The sequence below is a fragment of the Ixodes scapularis genome, unplaced genomic scaffold (genome assembly GCF_016920785.2).
Source record: "Ixodes scapularis isolate PalLabHiFi unplaced genomic scaffold, ASM1692078v2 PGA_scaffold0__279_contigs__length_252992795, whole genome shotgun sequence".
NCBI lineage: Eukaryota > Metazoa > Arthropoda > Arachnida > Ixodida > Ixodidae > Ixodes > Ixodes scapularis.
Window position 1 is genome coordinate 250102175 of NW_024609835.1, and position 26776 is coordinate 250128950.

Sequence of the window (26776 nt, forward strand, 5' to 3'; positions counted from 1 at the left end):
CCTCACGCACCCATGGCCCTCATGGCCCTCACGTCACTCACGCACTCATACCCCTCATGCGCTCATGGCCCTCACGCCACTCACACATCCATGGCCCTCACGCACTCATGCCACTCACCGCCTTCACGCACTCATACCCCTTGCGCGCTCATGGCCCTCACGCCACTCACGCACCCATGGCCCTCACACACTCATGCCACTCACCGCCCTCATACCCCTCACGCGCTCATGGCCCTCACGCCACTCACGCACCCATGGCCCTCACGTCACTCATACCACTCACGCACTCATACCCCTCATGCGCTCATGGCCCTCACGCCACTCACACACCCATGGCCCTCACGCACTCATGCCACTCACCGCCTTCACGCACTCATACCCCTCGAGCGCTCATGGCCCTCACGCCACTCACGCACCCATGGCCCTCACACACTCATGCCACTCACCACCCTCACGCACTCATAGCCCTCACGTGCTCATGGCCCTCACGCCACTCATGCACCCATGGCCCTCACGCACTCATGGCCCTCACGCCACTCACGCACTCATGGCCCTCATGCCACTCACACACTCATACCCTTCACGCGCTCACGCCCATTACGCACTCATACCCCTCGCGCACTCATGGCCCTCACGCCACTCACCGGCCTCATGCCACTCACCGCCCTCATGCCCCTCACGTGCTCATGGCCCTCATGCCCCTCACGCACTCATGGCCCTCACTGCCCTCATGCCTCTCACGCACTCATGGCCCTCACGCCACTCACTGCCCTCACACCACTCACGCACTCACTGCCCTTACGCAATCATACCCCTCACGGCCCTCATGCCACTCACACACTCACCGCCCTCACGCGACTCGCACACTCACTGCCCTCACGCCCCGCGTGCACTCACCGCCCTCACGCCCCTCACATACTCACGGCCCTCACTCACCCTCACAAATTTTCCTGGTTCGGAAACTCACTCACCCTCACCTCACCTGTGAAGATGAGGGTGAGTGAGGGTGAGTGGGGGCCCTCATGAGTGAGGTTTGCCGAGGTATGCTTTGAATGCATTTTTCTCCATTCCACTTTTCGGCATAAATTTCACTTTAGAAAAACTATTGTTTTCCTATTACACAAGGGAGAATTATTCTTAGGTGGTTCTCAGGGAGAGAATTTTGTGAGGAACGTGCCTGGCTGGTTAGTCTTTCTATTTTAACATTCTTTTATGCTAAACAAACTACATCTGTAAAAAAGTGCAGACATGGAAAAAGTTTTTAATATTCTTATGGGGCTATACTCATGAAAAACAATGGAATATGCAAAATAACTAGCTGGGTATGTGCTATGGGTATTCCTATGACTATATTACACATAAAAATCACAAATTTTTATTTTACTTTAGAACAACAGTTTTTTAAAGCAAACACACTGACTTCCATATCATGACACTTGTAACAAGTTTCAAATTTGACATAGGACAAGGAAATGTGGCAGGGATGGTCTTACCACTCATATAAACTTCCACTGCAAATTTGATTGAAATCAAGCAAGCGGCACAGAAGTTGACTTTTCTGGGTAGTGTTCCCCCTTAAAAGGCCTCGACGTTCCGTCTATTTGGTGGACAACCACCGCCGACAATAAAACCGCTGGCTAGAGGGCGCAAGGTGCCACCCCATCTAAAAAGCTCAGCCGCGCACATTCGTCCACGCCATGAGCAGGAGGGAACCTCGGGGCGTACCTGGGGCCACGACGGGGTCCCGCATGAGCTCCTGGGTGATGGGGCAGTAGAACTCCTCAGGGAGGCTGCCGTCCTCCTCAGGCATGCTGCAGTGCCGCCACAGCGGGTTCTTCAGGCTCTGGATCTCCCGCAGCAGCTTGTTGCGCTGGCCCAGGGCCTCTGCGGGACAATGGCAGACATCCTTTTTAGCCCTCCCGCTTTTCTCGACTCGCAATGAGGCCATAGGGCTGAACTTCACCGAAAAGACGACTTGCTTTTGCTGCATGTAAGGCTCTGCTACTCCCACTACCAACCTGGCAGAATACTTTGTTAGAGACGATTATTTATTTATGCGCCGGCTGGTAAGAGCTTGTAAGTGACGCAAAAAAGACTTCATACTTTTGCCATTTTTCTGCCGCCATCCCGGCGCTACTATCCGGGTTAGTTAAGCGGCGGCTTCCCTCTAGTTACCAGTCAAGCTATGGTTCTTTGCAAAAATCAATAATTTTCGGATCGCCAGATTGTTTTGCTTAGTGCGCTTTTCCGGGAAAGAAAACAAATAAAGGCGCGGCAAAATAAAACGCGCGTGAGTCCACGCGTGTTCGATTTTCAATGTTTTTAATCTACATACCTATATGGAGAGGATCTAAAACAAAAATAGGCAGCTTAGAGAAAAAAGGCGGAATGAGCAACGCGATCCGAGCATGCGAGCCAAGGAGGAGTTTGCCATATCTTGCACCCGTCGAGCGCGCATGTTAGAGGCCGGTGCGAGTGGACCGCGTCACTTCAACTCGAGCGTCTTGTGGATAGTTTAGGAACTTGAGCTTTATTTTAACTTCTTTACACCCGGGGCTTGTGCAGTTTTCTTAAAAAGAAATGAAGACCCATACCTCCGGTGACGCCGATTGCATGCAAGTTGAAGGACGTTGGTATATCTTTGTTTTTCTGACCAAGTCAGTTAAGAGTTTGTTAACGTAGAATCTATTGCCCCGCAGTTTCAGGATTCAAGGAAGACCGTCAGACGAGCGTCAACGTTTGGCTGGCACTGGTGTCCTCACCTCACTGAGTGAGCTGAACACAACACTGGTGGCACATCTGTGGCCCACACCTTGGGAGAAGACCGACAGAAAATCTCGCAGGCTCGTTAAGGCATGCAGCTGCCAGCTCCAAGGTTCCACCGGTGAATTCTTAGCGAAAGTAGCCAAAGAAATGTACTGCCTTCCTTTTTCTGGGGAAAGAAAAAAAAGAAATGCTGGGCAGCACAAGTTTTATCATGAAACCAAAAATTTATACTATTGAATTTACCGATCTAGCATTTATTGAGAACCACAAGTAACCGTAACAAAATCTGTTGGTGATTGCAGGGAGGTTCACGGTTTGAGTGGTTTCCACTTCCGACTTTAAGTTGAACAGGCTTCCGCCATTTGAGGGTGGAGCGCAGGGTTGTCGAAATTGGCACAGGGAAGCCGCCGTTGATGCCAGGTTGGAGTAATGTATAATATTTCGATGGGCTGTGGGTTCTTGTACGTGAGATAGACGAAATGGTGCCTAAACGACAGACCTCTCGAGCTCGCGAGGGCAGCCAAGAACAGTTTTCCGAATTCTAAGATAGCTTAACATGTGCAAATATGCGGTAATTGTTTGCCTGATTGGGGGAAAACTGTAGTGTTGAGCAAAGAAAAAGTTTATGCAAAAAGAGTCTCGAAAGAAAGAATGAGAATTGAGACCACAGGCGATTGTATCAGTCAGCCAACGATAACATTAGATGGAAGTCTCGAAAGTTCTTGCCGTTTTAAATTTTTCTTTTAAAGCTTTCGTTGCCGGGTTTGTTGTCGCCTTCTCAGGCATCAGTGTGGGGGGCCTGTGCACGGATGCATGAGGGTGCACTTGGTTTGGACTTTGGGGAAGGATGCTTTGCTTTGACTTGTTTCCTGTACCATTGTTGCGTACAAGAGGAGGTCTGCACCATGCTGGAAGGTCCCAAAGACATCTGCCAAATCCGAGACGTGCGTGTGGTGTTGTGTATGAGATGAGGTAGTTGCCTTGAACTGAGGTCGTGACGAGTTGTACCGTGGTGGAAAGTCACAAAGACTGCGAATTCAGGGAGACGTGTGTGTGAAAGATGATATTGTATAAACGGTTGTGTCCATAAAGTGTGGGAGCTGTGTTTGAGAAGTTTTGTGTTTGTCCCCTTGTCTGCCGTCTCCGTTTTTTTTTTTTTTTTTTTTTCAAATGAATAGACAACTGTTTTTCTTAGTTAGGAATATTTAGTTAGCTCCCACTGTAGCTCTTTAACCCCATTTCAGCCAAGGTCACCATTGGCAAGGGTACTGCAATCATTAGAAGTGGGCCATCTTTCGGTGTAATTGAAAAAAAATAGCAAACTGAGTAAAAAATAGGGGGCAAGTTACCTTTCAAGATATTACGGTACTCCAAAAACATTACCATCCATAGAGCACAACTTTCAGCTCCTTCTGCGGTTACGTCTGTTTGTGCATTTCCTTCTCATAGACGTGTGTACGGTAGACGTTTTCTATATTATCAAGTTCGGCAAGGTTTGGTTGGCAACACATTTCCTACGTCGCTTAAATTTGGGGGAGAGAGGTGCTTGTGTTCTCAACGAATTATACTCCCGAAAAACGTGCGCTTTCACTTTGAACTAAATAGATGAGGGAGCTATAATTTCTACCTCACTTCCCCGCAATGACCCATCTTCTATTCTGAGGATTATTGTCATCCTAACTGCATGGGACTGTTTGGATGCCACAGGAGCCAGGCAAAAGGAAACCCCCTGCCAAAGCGCCACACGGCGCCACAACACCCACGTGTTGAATGTAGCATCGAATTCAGCAATGCCATCTATCGCTCCCTCCCCTCTCAGTTTTTCAGCATGGGATTGGGCGTCATTCTACTGAGGCTGAGAGAGTTCCTCGAGCTTATTTTCGGTTCCTTTCTCGTTTGCTAGACAAGCTTTATTATGTTGCTCCGATTACCTTGTACACAAAAAGGCACTCAATTTCGGAGTTGGAGGTTTTTCTTTCTGTCTCGTCAACGAATTGGCTCCAAGCAACATCGCCGTGCCAGCTTGAATGGAAATGTTTTACCAGCGTGTCATCTGACAAAAACTTTACTTCTAGAGGTGGAAGTAACTAGGAACTGGGGGTATTTTCCTTCACGCCCGACGACCGATAGAAAAAAGATCTGCCCCCTTCCGGCATTACTGTGGCAAAGGCAGCGGCAAAGCAGAACGTATCGTGCGCCGCTTGGCGGTGATGTCGCGTCCCCGAAAGGTAGCATCACAGAAGCCAGTGCTCCAGTTGGAGAGGAATGTTGCGTTGCACACCCCAGCTTTGACCCATTCACGCAGTACAGTTTCACCGTGTTCGACTCTGATATGAAGATTTGCGTCGACTTACGGCCATGAATCACTGAGACAGCCAAGCCCGACAACCAATTCAAGGAGTAGCTTGGCACGCGGCACACCGACCAAACAAGTGCCAGTTACTCTAGGTTCTATCACTTGGTCAGTCTTCCAAATCTACTCAATCTTGATCCAAAGTACCTTTAAATACCGCAACGTGTCTCTAATATGATTTATTATGACTTAGGCTTTCCGATGTGCTGTCTGCATTTAACGCCTTTGCATCGTGGATTTATTTTTTATTTTTTATTTTGTGGAAGCGACTTCCGCCGTGCATCAATGTCAAAGCCCTTTCGGTGTTTTTGGGTATGCGATGATCATCAACATCAAAGTAAAGGTTTTGCACCTTGGCGATCGAAAACTTATATGACCCGTGGGATTTGGGTTGACTTGAGTAATATTTCGAGCGCAGCCAGCGTAGTTAAATGACGTTGTGTGCCGCCCCAATTGTATGGGGGCCGGCGAAGCCCACTCACCGATCTTGAGTGCGGCGCTCAGGCTGTCGTGAGTGAGGTGCAGGAGCTCCTGACCGTTGATGCACTGCTCCTCGAACACCTGCCGGTGTTTTCCGAGCCCAGTCTTCTCCAGCCACTCGCACACTTCGGACACGGACCACTTGCCGACCGTGGCCACACGGGGCACTGCTGGCACCTGCAGAGCCATGCGCCTTCATTGTTGTCATCCTCACACTTAAAGGGCAACTCAGCTTCATTTTTGTCCGTGAAGAAACAATAAAGTCCTCTTCAGTATCACCTAGGAAGACCACGCGTCAAGTATTACGACTTAGTTCTGTCAAAATGTTTCTTAGATGGTCCGACAAACTATGGAACGCACCAAGTTGCCGAAATCGTCTGATTCTAGCGGACAAATTGAGGTACAATCAACGGTGCAGTCGAGGCTACGGTGCTGATGTATCCAACATTAAGGTAAACATCCTCGTTGTTTGTTTATAGTTCTCCGGGCAAGCATAACAGGTGACGTCGGCAGCGTTTCCTGTCGGCATTGGCCAATGCGACAAACAAGTCGTCTGCTTCTTGCGCAGGAGTTGCGGTGATGTCAGAATGACGCCGAGCTCCAATTGGCTTTGATTGAAAGGATAGTGGGTAGGCCTGAATGCTAGATGCTTTGAGGTCTACCCACTATTTTTTTTTCAATCAGCCAATAAAAGCTCGGCGTTCTAACGTCATCGCAACCCCTGCACAAAAAGCAGACGACTTGCTCTCTGCACTGCGATGGCTCCGCGGTGTCCATGTAATTGGCATAACGCATCTGCACAGCATGCTTCTTGGCTTTGGGAGCCGTCCGGCCGTCCCCCCATCTCTCGTGTCCCAACCGTTTTTGCCGTCTCGCCGGCTGTGATAAGTGTCTCTCAAAGTTTCATCAGTTTCGTTCACACTAAGTGCACAGACTGATGCTACAGTTGTGCAGACGTCGTCGGATATCATAAGCAACCGAACGTGGAGGAGACTGAGGTAAAGACGACACTTGCGCCTTGCACATGCCCGCCCCAACGGTGGCCCGCACTGATCCCGCCCTTCATCGCCTGATAGCCATATTTTGGCGGTTCCATCGAGGCCTGTTGCCTGACAAAGCCCAAGTTTCGGTTTCTGTCCATGTTTAAAGTAAGATTTCACAAAATAAATGCCATTCCTTGCCAAGCAAATAAAGTAGTGCATTTTAATGTAAAATCACTCATACTCTCCAAAATTTTCAGAATTGAGGGGAGGTGCCCTTTAATTGGCATCTTAAAGGGGCACCGAAGTGCTTTTTGGGATCCTCATTTTATTGTCATAACTCAATCTACAAGCTCTAAGCATCCTATAAAAACCCAAAATTACATTCATGCGCAGCAGATTTGGGTATTAAAAGAGTAATTAGAGATCTCGACACTTACCGTTGGTGCAGAACAACAGATGGTGCTACTGAACCTTGCTGAACATGGTTGAACGACGGACTGAGCTTGTCAACCACACACGAGCGATGGGTTCCCACGTGGACAAGTGGAATTGGTCGGCCGCTCGTCCACGTGAAAACCGATCGCTCGCAAGTGGCTGACAAGCGCCGTCCTTTGTTCATTTATATTCAGCAAGGTTCGGTAGCACCATCAGTCGTTCTGCGCCAACAGTAGGTGTCGGGATCCTTAATTACTTTTTACAGCGGAGCTGTTAAGGGCTAGTTTCCCCAGTTTCGTGTCCGGTACCAAACAAATGTAGACGCAAAACTACACAACACTCTGGACAGCTACCGCCATTAATGAGCGACAGCGGCAACCAGACAACCAATCTGGTTGCCACCGTCGCTCATAGATGGCGGCGACCTTTCCAGCCTTTCCGTCAAGGTGCGCGATGGTCCAGTGGTTGCCGTCGTGCCCGTCTCCCCCACGACATTCGAGAGAGACATTGAAGCATTTATGATGGACGTCTTCGGCGGGGTCATGCTCGGCGACGACACATCTGCAGTAGTGACGGGCGACTTTATTGCTGACATTGCATGCCAGGAAGGAAAGAGGTTCACTTCATTTATGCTCGAGCGCTTCGGGCTTGTGTGTGTGCGAACGAACCTACAGAGCCCACGAACATGGAAACGAACATGTATACGTAGACCTTGTCTTCATGAAGAATGTGCCTGCCGTCAGCGTACATTTTATGGTGGTGTACCACAGCGATCACAAGGCCATGGTCACTGTGGTTACGAAGTAAAGAACAACCCTGGATCGGTATATATATGTCTGATTCTTTAATTGTTCAAATAACCAATTATCCAATCACACCTTAACCCTTACATTTATAAATACTTCATTCTCACCATAATACAGCTTTGCTGGTCTTCCTTATTCACCAGAGTGGAAAGGCCGACAGTTTTTTATTACGCAAATCTGCCGCGCATGATCGTAATTTTGGGTATTTTAGGATGTTCGAGCTCATGGATTGAGTTACGGCAATGAAATGAGGATCTCAAAAAGCACTTCAGTGCCCCTTTAAGGCTGGATCCACGGAGTTCTTTTAACGAAGATGCGCAGTATTAACTAGGTCCTGGAAATCGCTAACTTTTCTTAGGGCACCTTCGGCGGTTTCTCTGCCGAAGAAAACGCAAAATTGTACTCTGTGGTGCTGCAAGCGGTTTCCGTGTCGGCGGCACTCGAGCACTCGCGACGGAAAAGCGGCGTGGTCGTGTCTTAGCCTGATCGCTGGCTTAATCGCTTGTACAATGTCGCTGTCCGAAAGCGGACCACAGACTGTGGCATGTTTGTTGGCATCGGTACATTCGATGGACAATTCATCCCGCAGGACTGGGTAATGCCTCCTACCAGGCTATGCTGTAATGCCTCCAACCAAGCTATGCAGCGCGTGCTGCCGCAACTTCTGTGGAAATGACACCACGATGCTCGTGTCTGCAGCCACGCTGGCTCGGTTTAGAGCGGTCTGGCCACTGAATTGGCTTGGCCGCCTGGTGGCTCATTCGGATGCCACGCTCCTTCCCGCTTTATTCCGACAGCGCATGTAGTAGTTTTAAAGTGATTGAGTGTGTACGGGTGCAGTTTCAGCTTCGTCAACTCCAAGAGTTGCCAGACTTCTCGAGCACATAAAGAAACCCCTTCAAATTAACCAGTCCCAAAAGTCAAACTTGGAAGTGGCGCACATTTTTTCCCTTTTCCCATAGATTCATACTAGTAATTCCTGGAAGTGCACCCCCACTTCGAACTAACCAAAATTCAGATAAAGTGACTGAATTATCGAGAGCCGACGGTAGTGGATATCGGAGTGTCGACTCTTCCGATTTCGATTTTTAACGCTTCTCAGAATTGAATTCGGAAGATGAAAGCTCATCGTCCGATAAAGAAGCTCGGTAAAGTACCTCCGGTTTGGAGTTTGAGTCCACCAGGTGGAAGAGGACACGCCAAAATTAAACCGAATGCAGCAATTCCACTCCCGCACCAAATGCTCCCGAGGCAATTTCCTGCGCCGTTTCGATAAAAAACCGCCATACCCGCACACGCAGAGAGCCAGGTCAGGTGATATAAGAGAGGCTGCCTATTGTTCCAGCGTTGCTCCCATTATAATGTCAGCTTAAGGGTGGACACAGTACAGTGGCTGTGGTGTCAACACAGTCAACCACTATCAACTTTCAATGGCAAGTTCAATGAAGAAATAAAATTGGGGCAGGTGCTTCTTTCTGAGGCAAAGCCAAGCCTTTCCCAGAACACGACTAAGCTGAAAGGCATAAATGAAAGGCTGCAAAAGCTTCAAGAGATGGGCTTTGATAGGTTCTTTGTGTTCAAGATAAACTGTGCGCACTCTTGCACCGACAGTTGTGTCAATTTTTCTTTATATGAGAAATATCTGTTCAGTAATTTCTCACATTGGATTTCTGAGAAACATATATTTTTCATAGGTAAGCCCACAAAGACCAACATTATAAAGTGGCTTGTACAGTCTACAAAAAGAAAAGCTTGCTCTGCATGCTCAAAAGTACTTCGGAAAGGTGCTCAAAAAGGCCTCCGAAGTTTATGTCTACACGCTCCAAGCACTCCAAAAGCCAGTTTTAGGTGCAACAAAGTGCTAAGAATTTTGTTTTCAGGTGTCCCAAAACTTGCTCCAAATCCCAATTTTGCAGTAGCATCGCCGCGAACTGAAGAAAGGCAACAGCTTTCTATTCCCAATATTTCAATTTTATGCTTCTCAACCTGGACAGCTTGCAAGCACCGATGTATTCCCGTAAGATAATAGAAAAAAAAACAAAAAAAACTGCGCACTGGCTCTTCCATTGTACTATCCCTTTTGAAAAAAAACAAAAAACCCAACTGTCGGAGCACATTTTTTTGGGAAAAAAGCCACCCAGAAAAAAGTTTGAAGAGCTTAGGCGAGGGCAACGGGCCCTCCTGCGAGGGCGACCGGAAGCTTCCGCGGCGCGAGGCTCGCTCACCTTGCCGGCGGCAGTCGCAGGCCTCCCGGTGCAGGCGCCGTCCCCATGGTGGTCCTGGGGTTCCCCGAGGCCCCAGACGGCCACGGCCCGGTCGTTGGAGCCCGTGGCCAGCAGGTCCCCCTCCGAGGAGAAGGCGCAGCAGGGCACGTAGCGGCTGTGCTTCTCCAGCCGCTGCACCAGCTCCCCAGAGCCCTGGGGGGAGGGCCGCCCACCTACAATCCACGTTGCTGCCGGCACGTCTCCCAGAGTCTCGCGACGGGTGCGACGCTAGCATGTGGCCACGCCAGTCTCAGAGTGGTGTTGAGCTTCAGTGTGTTTCCCGCTCGAGGGATCCACAACGACGAGGTTGTGCGCGGGCCCCGTCTTTTGGGACATATTGCCAGAATGCGACTCTGATCGGCATTTTTAATGTCCTACGCCGCTCAGGAGTCAGAACCACTAGATAAGCTAAGCTTACAGTATCTACACCCTATTCCCCGACCGTCTCGTCTCTGTTGGAGATGCCACAGTTGGCAATGGCACGGTCCTTACTGGTCTGAAACTTTGGGCAGTTTCTGTCCCAGTAAATTTGGTCACCACAAGTGGCAGTCAGGTAAGTGGAAACAATTAAAAGTGAAAAGAAATGAAAAAGATTTAAACGGGAAGAACCTCGAAAAAGTTTTACGCTTCTAAAACAGGTGTAGCATCGTGGCGTTTCCATTATTAAAGAAATAATACGGTAGGCTCGCGAATATTTAAACTCTGATATTTCATACTTCCGGTTATTTCAAGCAAATTTCAAAATTTTGGTTGTCCCACTATGTCTTTAAATTATTCGTAAGCCGCTTAATTAGTACCACATTTTCGTGTAATTCACACTTTTTGCTCACGCGACCCCGTTGAGTGCGCTTCTTTCCCAGCACCAGTGCATTGCAGAGAGGCAACACCCGCGGAGATTGCTTCCGCTAGAGCCGTATAAAGAGAGAGCTTGGCCATTCACTGGGAAGTACAGGAGGCAAATGAGGAGGCGCCATTGGCCGAAAGCGGGCTGAGCGTGTTCCAGGGTGTCTCCACAAATTTCAATATGGCCAACTAGAAGCCGCGAATAATACCCTGGCAGTGGTCGCGAGAAACCAAACGAACAAGTGCGTTGGAGTTATTCACGCGAAGTCTTGCGGTGTAACAAGCCTCGTTAATTTTGCTGAGGCCGCTCAAGTAGTCAAACAGTATCAGGAAGACATAGAATCAACAATTCCAACGCGAAAAAGAGAACGGGGGCTCGCACCGAGACCGACAACGTCGCATTTCAATGGTTTATGTAAGAAGACGAGCTTCTCGCCCACAATCCATCGCGTATGTGCAGTGCCGGTGGCATCCGCTGGGGGCGCTCCGGTTTGTTACAGCGGAGCTGTTAAGGGCCAGTTCCCCAAGGATCGTGTCTACCAGCAAACAAATGTCGACACAACACTCTCAACAGCTACCACCATCTACAAGCGACAGCAGCAACCAGACAACTGGCTTGCCGGTTGTCTGGTTGTCGCCGTCGCTCATAGATGGCGGCCATCTTTCCAGCCTTTCCATTCTGGCCGCCGACTTGCGGCCGGTCATTACTTCATTCCCACCATAGTAAAGCTTCGCTGGTCTTGCTTCTTCACCAGCGTGGAAAGGCTGAAGGTTTTCTGTAAACATGACTTGGTCTATACATGGCTCTGGCTTCCCCGGATGCTGCTTCTCTGCAGTGCACCGGTGCTTGGTGAGGAGCACACTCAACAGGGCTCTAGCAGGCACACAGGAGCTATAAAAACGGGCACCACGCAAAAGTTTTTAAAGCAACTTGCATGGACGCTGTGACATGGCGGCATGGCACAGATCCAAGTAACAGCATCCGTGGAAGTTGCTATGAAAACTGCCGCACGGTGACCGCTCCCACATTAGACAACTTCTTGGCCCAACGTACAAACTTAATTTTGTTTTGAGTTGTCATGTCCTGTCTAAAAGTCCACGATTAACAACATTTTTGAGGAATAAATAAACTTACGTCATTAATTCAAAAAATGTTTTATATGTGGGATACCTGCGCATGATCAGTAGGCCTATGTAAAGGAAATCATCAAATATCTGCTTTCTATCTGTAGCCACTCCTATGGCAAATCACAATTTTATCTCAAAACAAATTAAGATGAATTTCTGATAATTCAAACGTCTTGCAATTCAAACAAAATTCGTGGTTCCTGGAGTTTGAATTAGCGAGACTACTGTACGATCCCTAGGCATCAAATATAGATGACGTTTCCAATCACCCATTTCTTCTATGGGTCCATCAGGCTATATGAAAGAGTAGACGCATTCGGCGAATTCGTACACATTGGCTTCTCCGAACCCCCGTCCACACCCGTTAAGTGATCCGATTGGTTAATTTCTGGTGCCAATAGCGCACTTCCGTGTCGGAGAGACTCCTGAGGCCATTAGGTAACGAGAGGCTACCGAGGAGTTGCGGAGGATGGAGCAGGAGGGCGTGATGTGACCCGTGAAGACACCTAAATGGGCCGCACCAATCGTTCTAGTAGTGGATCAGGATGGTCATGTTCGCCTGTGCGGTGATTTCGAGATACAACATAACCGCTTATAGTGCAGGACCGGATATAACGCGGTTTTTTTAAACCACCGGTTCGCCTCCCATAGAACTCCATGTAATTACATACCGCTTAAAATGCAGGTGCGCAAAGGGAAATACCGGTTATAGTGCGGTTTCTGGAACAGCCCGCCGACCGCGCCAACGACCGTAGCAGCGAGAACACTTCCCTGTGCGACACTAGATAACGGCGCGAGCCGCAACAACACCCTCGCGGGGCAAGGAGGTTGCTCGAAGAAGCGGGGAGAAGCGAAGAGAGAGGCTTCAGTTGCCATAGCAACGGAGGGACGCACGCACGTGTCGTTCACGTGCGTGCGTCCCTCCGCTGCGTTGGAAAACAACCGCAACGAAAGACCAATCGCAGGTCGAGGAGAAGTGTTTGCGCGCGTTGCATGCCGATCGTGGGCCGGCTTCTTCTAGCCGCAAACATGGCGTCGGTTGTGATCGTCGTCGTAGACGGCGTGGTGGAAGCTCATCGTTCCGCGTAAAAACGCTATCTTTAACTGAATTTTCGTTGTGTGTCGCTATGATAACCCAGCACGTACTAGAAGGGAAGATCCACCTACTTGTGCGGCAATGTCGTGGCGGCGCCAGTGGCGCTCTCAAGACGGCAGAAACGCCCGTGTCGTTGTGTTTGTTTACTTCGACTACAGTGGTGCTTTCTAAGCATTTGTGTTTTCGAACATCGCCCGGATTTCTTATTTGGCGCATTTCATGCGTGTGCTCAAGTTGAAGGTATTACTGGCGCGTACCGTATGAAGAATGCGAATTTTCACGCGTTTTCATCATTGCAGAAAAGTGATTAGGGTTAGCAATCCTGAACGCTCGCAACGTCCGTCCGCAACCCGCGACGCCGTTAAAAAGCTGCGGTAGGCAAAAGTCGCTAATTTCTTTCAAAACGTGTGACACACTTGAGAGAGAAGTGTACTAGTCTGGTGAAATAAAGACTTTCCTCAAACCAAGCTTTATTTTTCATCTAACATAAAATAAATTCTTTTACAAAGGTAAGTTGTCTCATGGCATGTATTTTGGCCTGAAAAACTGATGTTTTGGTTATAACGCGGTACCGCTTATAGTGCGGATTTTTGCGACTCCCGCGACATACGTTATATGCGGTCTACACTGTAATGGTCAATCCTGCGACAGTGTTGGAGACGTACCTCAGCCTTCGCATGGAGGAATTGTTTGCGAGGCTAGCAGGGGGCGCCAAGTGTACAAAGCTCAGCCCGAGATGTGCGTGCCAGCAGGTCAAAGACCGTGGAAGCGGGGAAAGCTCAAGGCGTCTTGGACCAAAGACTCCTCCTCGTCCTTTCTCATAATAAAGACGTTTATTCTCTCTCTCTCTCAAGCCCCGACATATGCAACACGGCAGGACACAGCCAGGTGCCTGATCTCCCATCTTTGACATCAGAGTCTTCCCGCCCAGTAGCTGTGCATGAAGAACCACGGCAGCCGGGAGCAATGGAACCTGGGGAGTCTCTCTGGCATGTGCCTACCACCACCCCTCCCAGTAGGAGCATCAGAGTGCACCGACCAGTGCTGCACTACTCCCCCTAGCTACCCAGGTACTGCTGTCCTGTTGCATTTATATTTTCCTACGAGTTGTCGTTAATCTTTTCGTTGGGGGTGGCAAGACTGTGATCAGTTTCAGCGAGCAACAACATGAGGACGTCACCAGAAAGGTTCATAAAAGCGCGCACGTGACTGGGCCAGTCAGTGCGTCTTACGTCCTCATTGTGGCTCGCGTGTCTTCAGTCGGGCAATGTGCTTGATGCGAATCATCAAACTCTAGTGCTTCACTTTGTCCCTAGGATAAACTTTCCCATGGCATGACGAAAAGATTCCGGATCAAGAGATCTATAGTTTGTTGCTGGTCAAGAAACGAGGTCAAGCTGCTCTCGCAAAGCCTCTTTGCACTCTAGCAGAGTGGACATGAGAGAGGAGTGTCTCAACACACCGCAGCTTGGAGCAGGTGGACTGAAAGCTCGCCTACAATCTGAGCGGTTTCATGACCAGCTGGTACGCGGATTCCTAGCAAAACGTGCTTGGCTGGTCCGATAGCGTCTGAAAGCAATATCGTCTCATGGTTCCTTTGTGCAGTGACACGGGAAATATTCAGGGAGAACGTAAGAACACTGGTGAAGCCAGAACATTTTTTCTCAGGGGCACAGGAGCTGCACAAGGCCCAGCTGCATCACAGCACAGAGCTGTACAAAAGACCCACGTGCACCCCCATGAGCTTACCGCATCCCACAAGATGATGGTCTTGTCACCACCCCTGCAAAAGAACGGGGCGAGTAAGCACAACCAGACGTGTGGATATTTTCCAGCTTGCAGGCCATACCGACGGAAACACCCGACCAGTCAAAATAGCTATACTCGCTTTCACCTCAAGAAAAAAGTATGTTTTGCGCGCATTGTTTCTACGCCGCACAAAGTAGTTCTTACGAGACTTGGTTGTGGAAGCAAGAAGCAATGCTTCTGGCGTATGAAGTGTGTACGTGCTGATAATATAACATCTGCTTGATCTAAAATGTACAGACGGGGAAAAATGAAGTGCGAACAAAGTAGAGCGTGACTCGCGGTACAGGCTGCACCGCCTGGAAGCGAGCATAGGGGCAAGGGTGCGTGGCCTACTCCGATGTGTTTAGGCCCTTCAGTTGGCACTCCCCAAGCTTCAGCAGTGTGCCAAAAGCTATCACCGCTATCTTTGCTCGCTCAGCGCGTGTGGCACAAGGAAGCTCGCTGCTAGTAGCGGCTCGAGGACGTGCTGGCTGAGCGCGCGCTCTAGCTGCTACTAGCGGTGAGTTTCCGGCTGTCGGAGGGCAGGACAGCTGCCGCCAAGATGTACTTTGATAAGCCGAAACCAGAGTATGCGTCAGAATTGAAGGGTACCGTGGTAAAATGCTCGACATGCTTTATACTTGTCTAAAAAGGGTCGATATAGGGGTTATTGATAATGCCCAGTAAGATTCTAATTGAAACTATGGCCTTAAAATGAACAAATATAAAGTTGCTCTCTAAAAAACAAAAACAAAAATGATTTTTTCTAAACGTTAATCTTTTTTCTAAATAGGCTGTTGGGCAGACACCAACATGGCATACATTTTTTTTCTGTGCAATGCTCAGATTTTGCACGAGCGATTTGGCCTGCACTTTTTGAAACACTCTGTATATGAAATCACAGATAAATCTATCCCATATATCATTTCCATAAAAAGCCTCTACATCAACAGCAGATTGACAGAATAGCATTTGCACTCATTTTATGCATATATTTACTTCTACGTGGTGCAACACAGCTAGCATGAATAATTAATTGACTAATTTCTGTACTTTTTCCTTAGAATAAAAAGGATGTCATCAAAGCTACTTTTGTAGCGGAAAATGGTCACACAGAGCACTAACCGAATCAGTCAAATTAGGTTGCAGTTATAAAACAATGTCATATTCGCTCTAAGTGTTGCGCAATGTATGTTAGGACTACAACTTCGATACTAATATGTTCTCTGCTCATGCCATGCTTGCCTTTTCACTGACCTAGAATGCTCCAGGAGAAAGAGAGCAAGCCTGTGCTCCAGAGAAAATCGGGGGACACGAGATAGCATGGACAAAGCTCAGGCGTGTGAACGGAGGAGGCTCAAACTTTGTATTCCACTCCCGCTCAAGCACTAGCTCAGGAAACTTGTAAGTACACAGTGCGGCCATAAGGGCCAGCACATTTGGCACGCCTCGCAAACTTTGAATTCCAAATGTACATACCCGAAGCTGGGCATGCAAATGACATTTTGTAAGAAGTTTTATGGCTATTTTTTTAGACCTCGACTCAGACTTGGTGAAATATTAAAAATTGTGCAAAAATGGCGGCCATGTATTTTCTATGTCCTATACCAGCCTGTTTGTTTTCTGCTTACTGGTTTGCGAAGAACTCGCTCCCAGGTGGCTTGCTGAAGGCAAAAGCGCTGAGAATGCCATGTAGAGGCTGGAGACGAGCCTGATTATTGCACTAAGTAATAATTTCAACAAAAATATATGAACGATGACCACTTGGGATCAAGCTCGCGAATCAGTGTGCAGACGACAAACATTCGTTACAGGACACTGAAAGTGCGCGGCCGCCGTTTTTGCACTATTTTTAGTATTTCACCAGCTTTGAGTTGAGCACTAAAAAAAAATAGACATAAAACTTTGTTAAACAACGTTTGAATGCCTAGTTTCAGGTATGTACGATTAGAGCTAGTATTTTTCAAGGCGTGCCAAATGTGCTGGTCCTTACGGCCACACTCTGTACAAAGACAGACACAAAGGAGGGGACATGGACAAGCGCTACCACCAACTAGTTTAAAGTAGCGCTTGTCCGCATCTCCTTCTTCGGGTCTGTCACTGTTTGCACTTACATGTTTCCAGAGCAATATGCACCGACTAGCCAAACAACTAGTTGAGATTGATACGTGCAGCAATGTTAGTGCCACCAAGGCATACAATGCATACCAAGTTTATCTGTGCAACATTATTGGGAAGCAATGCACGATACATTATGCATTACTGCTGACTTTGCCACAACAGTGCGGAAACGCTGCAAATTTTTTCTGGTGGGATGATCGCTTCGCTGCATTTACTTCCCCCCTAACTGCATTCCCCTCACAGGGCAACACCATCCCCAGATCTCTCCACCTGGGGACAACATTCTCCCCACAGGGTAACACCGTTTCTGCATTCCCCAACCAGGAACACCATTTTCTTCAAAGGGAAACACCGTCTCCGCATTCCCCAACTGCGGACACCATTCCTTTAGCAAGGGAATACCGTTTACGCATTTCCCAACTGGTACACCATTCCCCTCAAAGGAGAATACTGTTGCTGCATTCCCCTATTGGGAACACCATTCCTTGACTGGGGGAATGGCGTCCCCAGTCCCCTCCTTGGACAAGTGGCAACAACTCAAGGACAACAACCATTCCCCGGGGTGTGAGATGGGCACTCACGAGGAGGCAAGCAGGTTCCCGTCGTGGGAGAAGCGGCAGCACATGACGCTGGCCGTGTGGCCCTCGAGCACGTAGTGGGGCGTCAGGGCGCAGCGCTGGCCCATCTGGACGCGCCAGACGCGAACCTTGTCGTCGTTGCCGCACGACGCCAGGATGTAGGTGCTGTGCAGCGTGCCCTGCGCCACTGCACCGGTCCAGCCGCCAATCAACTCCGGCGATTAGATGTGGCCCTCGGCTCATTGTCGGTTGGAGGGGGGGATTCCCCGCCAATTGCTGGGATAATTCTAAAATTGCCATGCTGTGTACTCTGCCCAGTTGTCGCGAGATGGCAATGCTATTTGACAGCATGTAACGTGCTCTAGCGCTGCACAGCCAAAGTGAAAGCATCATAGATGTGCCCCGGCAATAGGGTGGGGTAATTAAGGTGCTGTCTGGAAGATATAATTTGGGGATTTCTATTCAATTTGCATAAAAAGATAAAAAGAAATCGGTACACACAATGCAACAGACAAGCTTCATGGAAACAGAGTGTACTGGCAGGGTTCGAGAGTCACTGACAGTGGCGTCTGGGGAAACCAGTGCCCCGGATGGCACTACTGCCTGACGAGGAGCGAGCTACAGAGGGGGACAGACAGCCTGGCAAGCTGTCTGTCCCCCTCTGACGAGGAGCGGCCTGTGCGGAGAGCGTCTGCTTCTTGAGCAGGAGTTGCGGTGACGTCACGACAACACCAAGCTCTGATGGGCTTTGGTTGAAAGGAGAGTGGGTAGACCTTAATGGCACATGGCTCGAGGTGTACCCACTATTTCTTTCTATCAGCCAATTAGTGCTCGGCGTTCTGACATCAGCGCAACACCTGAGTGCAAGAAACAGACGAGCTTGCACTCCGCATAGAGCCGCTCCCACGCCGACGTCACCTTGACCGCCAAATTTACACATTCGAGGCGTGGTGGAGTAAGCAAAAACTGAAACTACAGCAAATGCACATTCTGCTGCAGCTTACTGAGGGAGGAAGCTGGAAACAAATTTCTCAGCCAGGCTGAAAATGGCTTTGCACACTGGCTTTCAAGTGCTACCCAATGTTGGTTACACCACTGAAAATAGGCGTATGTGTCTGGCTGGGGCAAGACTGATTAAAAGAACCCAACCAAGCCCCAAATTAAGGGCCCAACGTTTCGAGATCTCCTTGGCCTTTTTTTCGGGGTGACCGTAGCAATGGTCGATGAGGAGCAGTATTAATGCGAAAGCATTAACTGTTCCATAGAGCAAAGTCAGTGTTGTCTGTAGCAGAAAAATGGCACCCAAATTCCCACTGGCTGCGACGCGTCATGTGGCTACATAGCAATGGTGTCATCGTTGCTAAGGAGCCAGCCGAACCGCTGGTGGCGTAGTGGGAAGGGGAACATGGGTATGTGCTGGCTTGACGTTAGGCCTATCGTTACGCTTTGAGGTCTAACGTCGTCAACCGGTATGCGCAGCTGTTTGACGTGGGGGGGAGACGCGGGTATGCGCTGGCCTGATGTTAGGCCCGACGTTAGGCCTAACGTTACGCTTTGAGGTTTGACGTCAACCGGTACCTGCAGCTAGGGCGATGATGATGATGAGAGGACACGTAATTTCAGCCAGTGCCGCGCCGAGCTTTGCACTCTTGCTGCTGTTTCACCCAGTGGCGCAGCAGACACCAGCGAGCCAGGGCGGTCTACGCGGCGCACTGCCGCACTCCCTGTCCAGCGCTGTGGCCGCTTCTGCTCCTCTCGACGCCGAGAATGCTTTTGCATTCACAACTCATAAGTGCTTAGGCGTCCTCGGAATTTTTTTGTTTTTGTTTTCTTCCATGGTGCTGCATTTCTCTATAGGTTGGTGATATTGCAAAGCCCAATGACGTAGGAGGACGGTGTAGCGCTGAGGGACCTATCTATGTTTTCTGGCATAGTTTGAATCTGCAATAATTCTAAGAAAAGACTTTGTCGGTGGTTCGGGGTGACTTTGGCGATGGCTGCAGTCACCCCCACAATAAGGAAGATAGTCTCAAACCACTTAAAGAATTGAAGTTTGCCGAGAAACTATCTCTGTTTAACTTTAAGTCAAATTGTAGCCGATGCTAAAATTCAGTGAAGCTAACCAAGCAAATGTGCACTGTCACGGTCTCTGCACGTTTGCCATCGCTGAGCAAACCAATCAGCAATCATGCACAGCGATTGCCATGAAATCCTCCACTTCCTCCCGTACGTGGTCGGTTTATATAGACAAAGATAAGGGGTGTCCATGACAATGCACTTTTGAGGCCGCTTGGCTCAGTCCGTCCGATCGTAGCGTCGGTTGCGGTGCGACTAAACGGGCAGGGAGATCCAACCATGTCCAGCTAGTTTTCCCCGCAGCTCCGTGTTTACCCAACTCCAGGCACTCGATTCTTTACTTTATCTTTCTTGATTGGGCACGACTTTTACCGCGCTCAGTCGAAAAAGATAAAGTAAAAAGAATGCACCAGTGCCGCATCCGCATTCGGCTTCACTGATCCAGCCCGAGCACCGGCCAAACGCCGACGCAACAATTGGGTATGTGGGCCGAGCGCCGCATCAAAACGAAATCAAATAGTCTACGTCGTCATTGACCCGAGGGTGTATTTCTCGATTTAGCCACTAGGGGGCGCGACGGCTGCATCTTCTCCCCAATACTCAGTTCTCGGATATTTCTCCATAATGGTCTTTTGTATCGTATTATGGGACACGGGTCGTACGGGAAAAAACACGCCCTTGACCGGCACGTTCACCGCGTCGTTAAGTCTTGTCTCTCAATTTCTGCCTGATGCCACCGTAAAAGTGTCGTTCTGCTGCAGTTCTGCTGCTCGAGTCCATAGAAGCCTCGATAGCTAGGGGTCGAGACGCAGCGACGACACTAGCGTCTGCTGCCCCTTTTTTCCGCAACTTGCACGCCCATCCACCATCGTAATGGTCGGGCACTCGGGAAGCCGTCTGTTGCCACTTGGGACGTAACCCCCCCCCCCCCCCCCCCCGGAGTGTGTTTTGGCACTTACGGCTGGCCTCAAACTGCGGGCTGAAGTGGCAGCCCGTGACCCCCAGGTCGTGGGCCTCCGGCCGGGTGAGCAGGCAGCGGCCATGGCCGTAGCGGGCGTCCCACAGCTTGAGGTCGCCCCCCGTTGCCCCCGAGGCCAGGAACAGGCTGTCCGGGGAGAAGGCGCACGCAGACACCATGGCCTCGTGGCCCTCCAGGGACCTGGCGGGGGGGAAGGCCTCCTTTTTCACCTTTTGACGGTGGGACTCCAGCTCGTCTCAAATACCATGCAGCCTGCTCTGTTCCGCTGTAACCAGGTTCTGCTGGCTACCTTGGCTGGGTTTCACCAAGATATTATTTTTTCTCTCAATAAATTGGCTTTTTTAAGCACATTTTTTATCAGTTTTTACCCTGTTAAAGGAGCTGTGCAACAATTTCACTGCTTTGCTTAAAAAATTTGGGAGTTGGCATCTTGACCATTTTGAAGTGAAGAACAAAAGACAGCTTTTGCCTGCATGTCCATGTTTTTATTTTAAAAATTGACAAAGATTGAGGTTTTTGGCATTTCTCATCTCCTTCACCAACTTCCGAGTCACATGCACTCTGACGTGACTTGGAAGTTGGTGTCTTGACCATTTTGATGTGAAGAAGAAAAAACAGCTTTTGCCTGCATGTCCATGTTTTTATTTTAAAAATTGACAAAGATTGAGGTTTTTGGCATTTCTCATCTCCTTCACCAACTTCCGAGTCACATGCACTCTGACGTGACTTGGAAGTTGGTGTCTTGACCATTTTGACGTGAAGAAGAAAAAACAGCTTTTGCCTGCATGTCCATGTTTTTATTTTAAAAATTGACAAAGATTGAGGTTTTTGGCATTTCTCATCTCCTTCACCAACTTCCGAGTCACATGCACTCTGACGTGACTTGGAAGTTGGTGTCTTGACCATTTTGACGTGAAGAAGAAAAAACAGCTTTTGCCTGCATGTCCATGTTTTTATTTTAAAAATTGACAAAGATTGAGGTTTTTGGCATTTCTCATCTCCTTCACCAACTTCCGAGTCACATGCACTCTGACGTGACTTGGAAGTTGGTGTCTTGACCATTTTGACGTGAAGAAGAAAAAACAGCTTTTGCCTGCATGTCCATGTTTTTATTTTAAAAATTGACAAAGATTGAGGTTTTTGGCATTTCTCATCTCCTTCACCAACTTCCGAGTCACATGCACTCTGACGTGACTTGGAAGTTGGTGTTTTGGCCATTTTGAAGTGAAGAAGAAAAAACAGCTTTTGCCTGCATGTCCATGTTTTTATTTTAAAAATTGAAAAAGATTGAGGTTTTTGGCATTTCTCGTCTCTTTCACCAGCTTCCGAGTCACATGCACTCTGATGTGACTTGGGAGTTGGTGTCTTGAACATTTTGACGTGAAGAAAAAAAACAGCTTTTGCCTGCATGTCCATGGTTTTATTTTAAAAATTGACAAAGATTGAGGTTTTTGGCATTTCTCATCTCCTTCACCAACTTCCGAGTCACATGCACTCTGACGTGACTTGGAAGTTGGTGTTTTGACCATTTTGAAGTGAAGAAGAAAAAACAGCTTTTGCCTGCATGTCCATGTTTTTATTTTAAAATTGACAAAGATTGAGGTTTTTGGCATTTCTCATCTCCTTCACCAACTTCCGAGTCACATGCACTCTGACGTGACTTGGAAGTTGGTGTCTTGACCATTTTGACGTGAAGAAAAAAAACAGCTTTTGCCTGCATGTCCATGTTTTTATTTTAAAATTGACAAAGATTGAGGTTTTTGGCATTTCTCATCTCCTTCACAAACTTCCGAGTCACATGCACTCTGACGTGACTTGGAAGTTGGTGTTTTGACCATTTTGAAGTGAAGAAGAAAAAACAGCTTTTGCCTGCATGTCCATGTTTTTATTTTAAAAATTGACAAAGATTGAGGTTTTTGGCATTTCTCATCTCCTTCACCAACTTCCGAGTCACACGCACTGTGACGTGACTTGGAAGTTGGTGTTTTGACCATTTTGAAGTGAAGAAGAAAAAACAGCATTTGCCTGCATGTCCATGTTTTTATTTTAAAAATTGATAAAGATTGAGGTTTTTGGCATTTCTCATCTCCTTCACCAACTTCCGAGTCACATGCACTCTGACGTGACTTGGAAGTTGGTGTCTTGACCATTTTGACGTGAAGAAAAAAAACAGCTTTTGCCTGCATGTCCATGTTTTTATTTTAAAATTGACAAAGATTGAGGTTTTTGGCATTTCTCATCTCCTTCACAAACTTCCGAGTCACATGCACTCTGACGTGACTTGGAAGTTGGTGTTTTGACCATTTTGAAGTGAAGAAGAAAAAACAGCTTTTGCCTGCATGTCCATGTTTTTATTTTAAAAATTGACAAAGATTGAGGTTTTTGGCATTTCTCATCTCCTTCACCAACTTCCGAGTCACACGCACTCTGACGTGACTTGGAAGTTGGTGTTTTGACCATTTTGAAGTGAAGAAGAAAAAACAGCTTTTGCCTGCATGTCCATGTTTTTATTTTAAAAATTGATAAAGATTGAGGTTTTTGGCATTTCTCATCTCCTTCACCAACTTCCGAGTCACATGCACTCTGACGTGACTTGGAAGTTGGTGTCTTGACCATTTTGACGTGAAGAAAAAAAACAGCTTTTGCCTGCATGTCCATGTTTTTATTTTAAAAATTGACAAAGATTGAGGTTTTTGGCATTTCTCATCTCCTTCACCAACTTCCGAGTCACATGCACTCTGACGTGACTTGGAAGTTGGTGTCTTGACCATTTTGACGTGAAGAAGAAAAAACAGCTTTTGCCTGCATGTCCATGTTTTTATTTTAAAAATTGACAAAGATTGAGGTTTTTGGCATTTCTCATCTCCTTCACCAACTTCCGAGTCACATGCACTCTGACGTGACTTGGAAGTTGGTGTTTTGGCCATTTTGAAGTGAAGAAGAAAAAACAGCTTTTGCCTGCATGTCCATGTTTTTATTTTAAAAATTGAAAAAGATTGAGGTTTTTGGCATTTCTCGTCTCTTTCACCAGCTTCCGAGTCACATGCACTCTGATGTGACTTGGGAGTTGGTGTCTTGAACATTTTGACGTGAAGAAAAAAAACAGCTTTTGCCTGCATGTCCATGGTTTTATTTTAAAAATTGACAAAGATTGAGGTTTTTGGCATTTCTCATCTCCTTCACCAACTTCCGAGTCACATGCACTCTGACGTGACTTGGAAGTTGGTGTTTTGACCATTTTGAAGTGAAGAAGAAAAAACAGCTTTTGCCTGCATGTCCATGTTTTTATTTTAAAATTGACAAAGATTGAGGTTTTTGGCATTTCTCATCTCCTTCACCAACTTCCGAGTCACATGCACTCTGACGTGACTTGGAAGTTGGTGTCTTGACCATTTTGACGTGAAGAAAAAAAACAGCTTTTGCCTGCATGTCCATGTTTTTATTTTAAAATTGACAAAGATTGAGGTTTTTGGCATTTCTCATCTCCTTCACAAACTTCCGAGTCACATGCACTCTGACGTGACTTGGAAGTTGGTGTTTTGACCATTTTGAAGTGAAGAAGAAAAAACAGCTTTTGCCTGCATGTCCATGTTTTTATTTTAAAAATTGACAAAGATTGAGGTTTTTGGCATTTCTCATCTCCTTCACCAACTTCCGAGTCACACGCACTGTGACGTGACTTGGAAGTTGGTGTTTTGACCATTTTGAAGTGAAGAAGAAAAAACAGCATTTGCCTGCATGTCCATGTTTTTATTTTAAAAATTGATAAAGATTGAGGTTTTTGGCATTTCTCATCTCCTTCACCAACTTCCGAGTCACATGCACTCTGACGTGACTTGGAAGTTGGTGTCTTGACCATTTTGACGTGAAGAAAAAAAACAGCTTTTGCCTGCATGTCCATGTTTTTATTTTAAAATTGACAAAGATTGAGGTTTTTGGCATTTCTCATCTCCTTCACAAACTTCCGAGTCACATGCACTCTGACGTGACTTGGAAGTTGGTGTTTTGACCATTTTGAAGTGAAGAAGAAAAAACAGCTTTTGCCTGCATGTCCATGTTTTTATTTTAAAAATTGACAAAGATTGAGGTTTTTGGCATTTCTCATCTCCTTCACCAACTTCCGAGTCACACGCACTCCGACGTGACTTGGAAGTTGGTGTTTTGACCATTTTGAAGTGAAGAAGAAAAAACAGCTTTTGCCTGCATGTCCATGTTTTTATTTTAAAAATTGATAAAGATTGAGGTTTTTGGCATTTCTCATCTCCTTCACCAACTTCCGAGTCACATGCACTCTGACGTGACTTGGAAGTTGGTGTCTTGACCATTTTGACGTGAAGAAAAAAAACAGCTTTTGCCTGCATGTCCATGGTTTTATTTTAAAAATTGACAAAGATTGAGGTTTTTGGCATTTCTCATCTCCTTCACCAACTTCCGAGTCACATGCACTCTGACGTGACTTGGAAGTTGGTGTTTTGACCATTTTGAAGTGAAGAAGAAAAAACAGCTTTTGCCTGCATGTCCATGTTTTTATTTTAAAAATTGACAAAGATTGAGGTTTTTGGCATTTCTCGTCTCCTTCACCAGCTTCCGAGTCACGTGCACTCTGACGTGACATGGGAGTTGGTGCCTTGAACATTTTGAAGTGAAGAAGAACAAACAGCTTTTGCCTGCATGTCCATGTTTTTATTTTAAAAATTGACAAAGATTTAGGTTTTTGGCATTTCTCATCTCCTTCACCAACTTTCGAGTCACGTGCACTCTGACGAGAAAGAGGGACGTGTGGGGTTCCGGAGAAGTGTTCTCTCTAGCGCCATCAGTGAGCAGCGAGAGCTCACCCGCTCGTGGCCATGTGACCACGTGCTTGCGCGGCACAATCAATATGGCGAGAGGGGGAAAGTCTCGTCCGGGTCCGGCTATCCCGTCCCCCTCCGGCTTCTGGCGGCTCTTTGCGGCAGCAGATTGAGCTCACGGTTTTGTTGACCTCTAATAGATGGCGCCACTAAAACTCCATATAGGGTGGTTTCATTTGAAATCAAACACGCTTGTCAGGGTGGGTATTTCGATTAAAAAAAATGTATATATGTGATTGCCCCTTTTCTGCAAAAAAGAAAACCGCTTTTTAAAATTAAAAAAAAAAATACTTTGCTTCACGGAAAAATGTTAAGTGTTTTTCTGTTTTTTACTCCAGGATTTTTCTACCCAGTTCTGTACGCTGGTATGAATACGAAAAGCATACCAAACTCGCAGTTAATTTTTGCACTCTTGTATGTTATTTCGACTATTTTTTAGTTCAAAGAAAAGTACTTTTGTAGTTTTGTTTATTGAGGTAAAAAATGCCAAATATCGTCTCTTTGACAATCTGGTGGCATCTTCAGAGCCTTGTAACTCATGAGTTATTATATTTCTCGCTTACCAATGTTATGCTGGTGCAGTCCTACACATGGGCTATTGACGGGCATAAGTTTAGTTTATTTTCACGCAATTGTTTATATAAAATTTAAAATATTGGCGAAAATGAGATTAACCAATATTTTGAACCTACTTTATCGAAAAAGGCCATTTTTTATTTTCTTCAATTTTTTTTGTTATTGCTGCCAATCATATGAAAGTCCGATTGGCTTGATGCGATTTCCCCCTTTTTTTGTTGTATCTTCTCTAGAAGTGATTGAAATCGCTCCCACTTTCTCGGAACGGCCAAACGCAGTTTCCGCAGGTTGGCTTCACTGCAGGCTGTACTGCATATTTTTGTGTTAAAATGCAGTGGGTAAATTCATTTTGATTGAAAACACTCATGCTTGGCTACATATAGTATTTTCTTAATTTTGTAATAATGGCAACTGACATTCCTTAGTCCAATCGTTAGCGGTGCAGTGGATGTTCCATTATCCGGTGCGTAAAGCCAGGGCATAAAGGGCGGAGAAAACGGAACGAGCTCTTCATGTAGCCAGACCGGGCTCATATATCTGTTTGTGCTATACACAGCTTGTAAGGCACGTACAGCACGCCCAGCCCTTTGCACTATTGGGCAGGAGATCGAACTATAGGGGGCGCTCTGACCCATTTGCTCCCCCACACCTCGG

General features: G+C 47.3%; 1 protein-coding gene across 1 annotated transcript in view; it reads right to left on the bottom strand.

Moving 5' to 3' along the window:
- The window catches only part of LOC115327397 (WD repeat, SAM and U-box domain-containing protein 1), a 56849-nt gene that overhangs the window by 13634 nt on the left and 16439 nt on the right, over positions 1 to 26776 (bottom strand). Inside the window, exons 3-8 of the mRNA XM_029988412.4 lie at positions 20677 to 20876; positions 17645 to 17828; positions 14904 to 14937; positions 10049 to 10240; positions 5602 to 5776; positions 1726 to 1884 (exon numbers count right to left, since the gene is read on the bottom strand). Of these exons, the coding sequence (XP_029844272.2) occupies positions 1726 to 1884; positions 5602 to 5776; positions 10049 to 10240; positions 14904 to 14937; positions 17645 to 17828; positions 20677 to 20876 (944 nt within the window). The remainder of the gene's footprint in view (positions 1 to 1725; positions 1885 to 5601; positions 5777 to 10048; positions 10241 to 14903; positions 14938 to 17644; positions 17829 to 20676; positions 20877 to 26776) is intronic.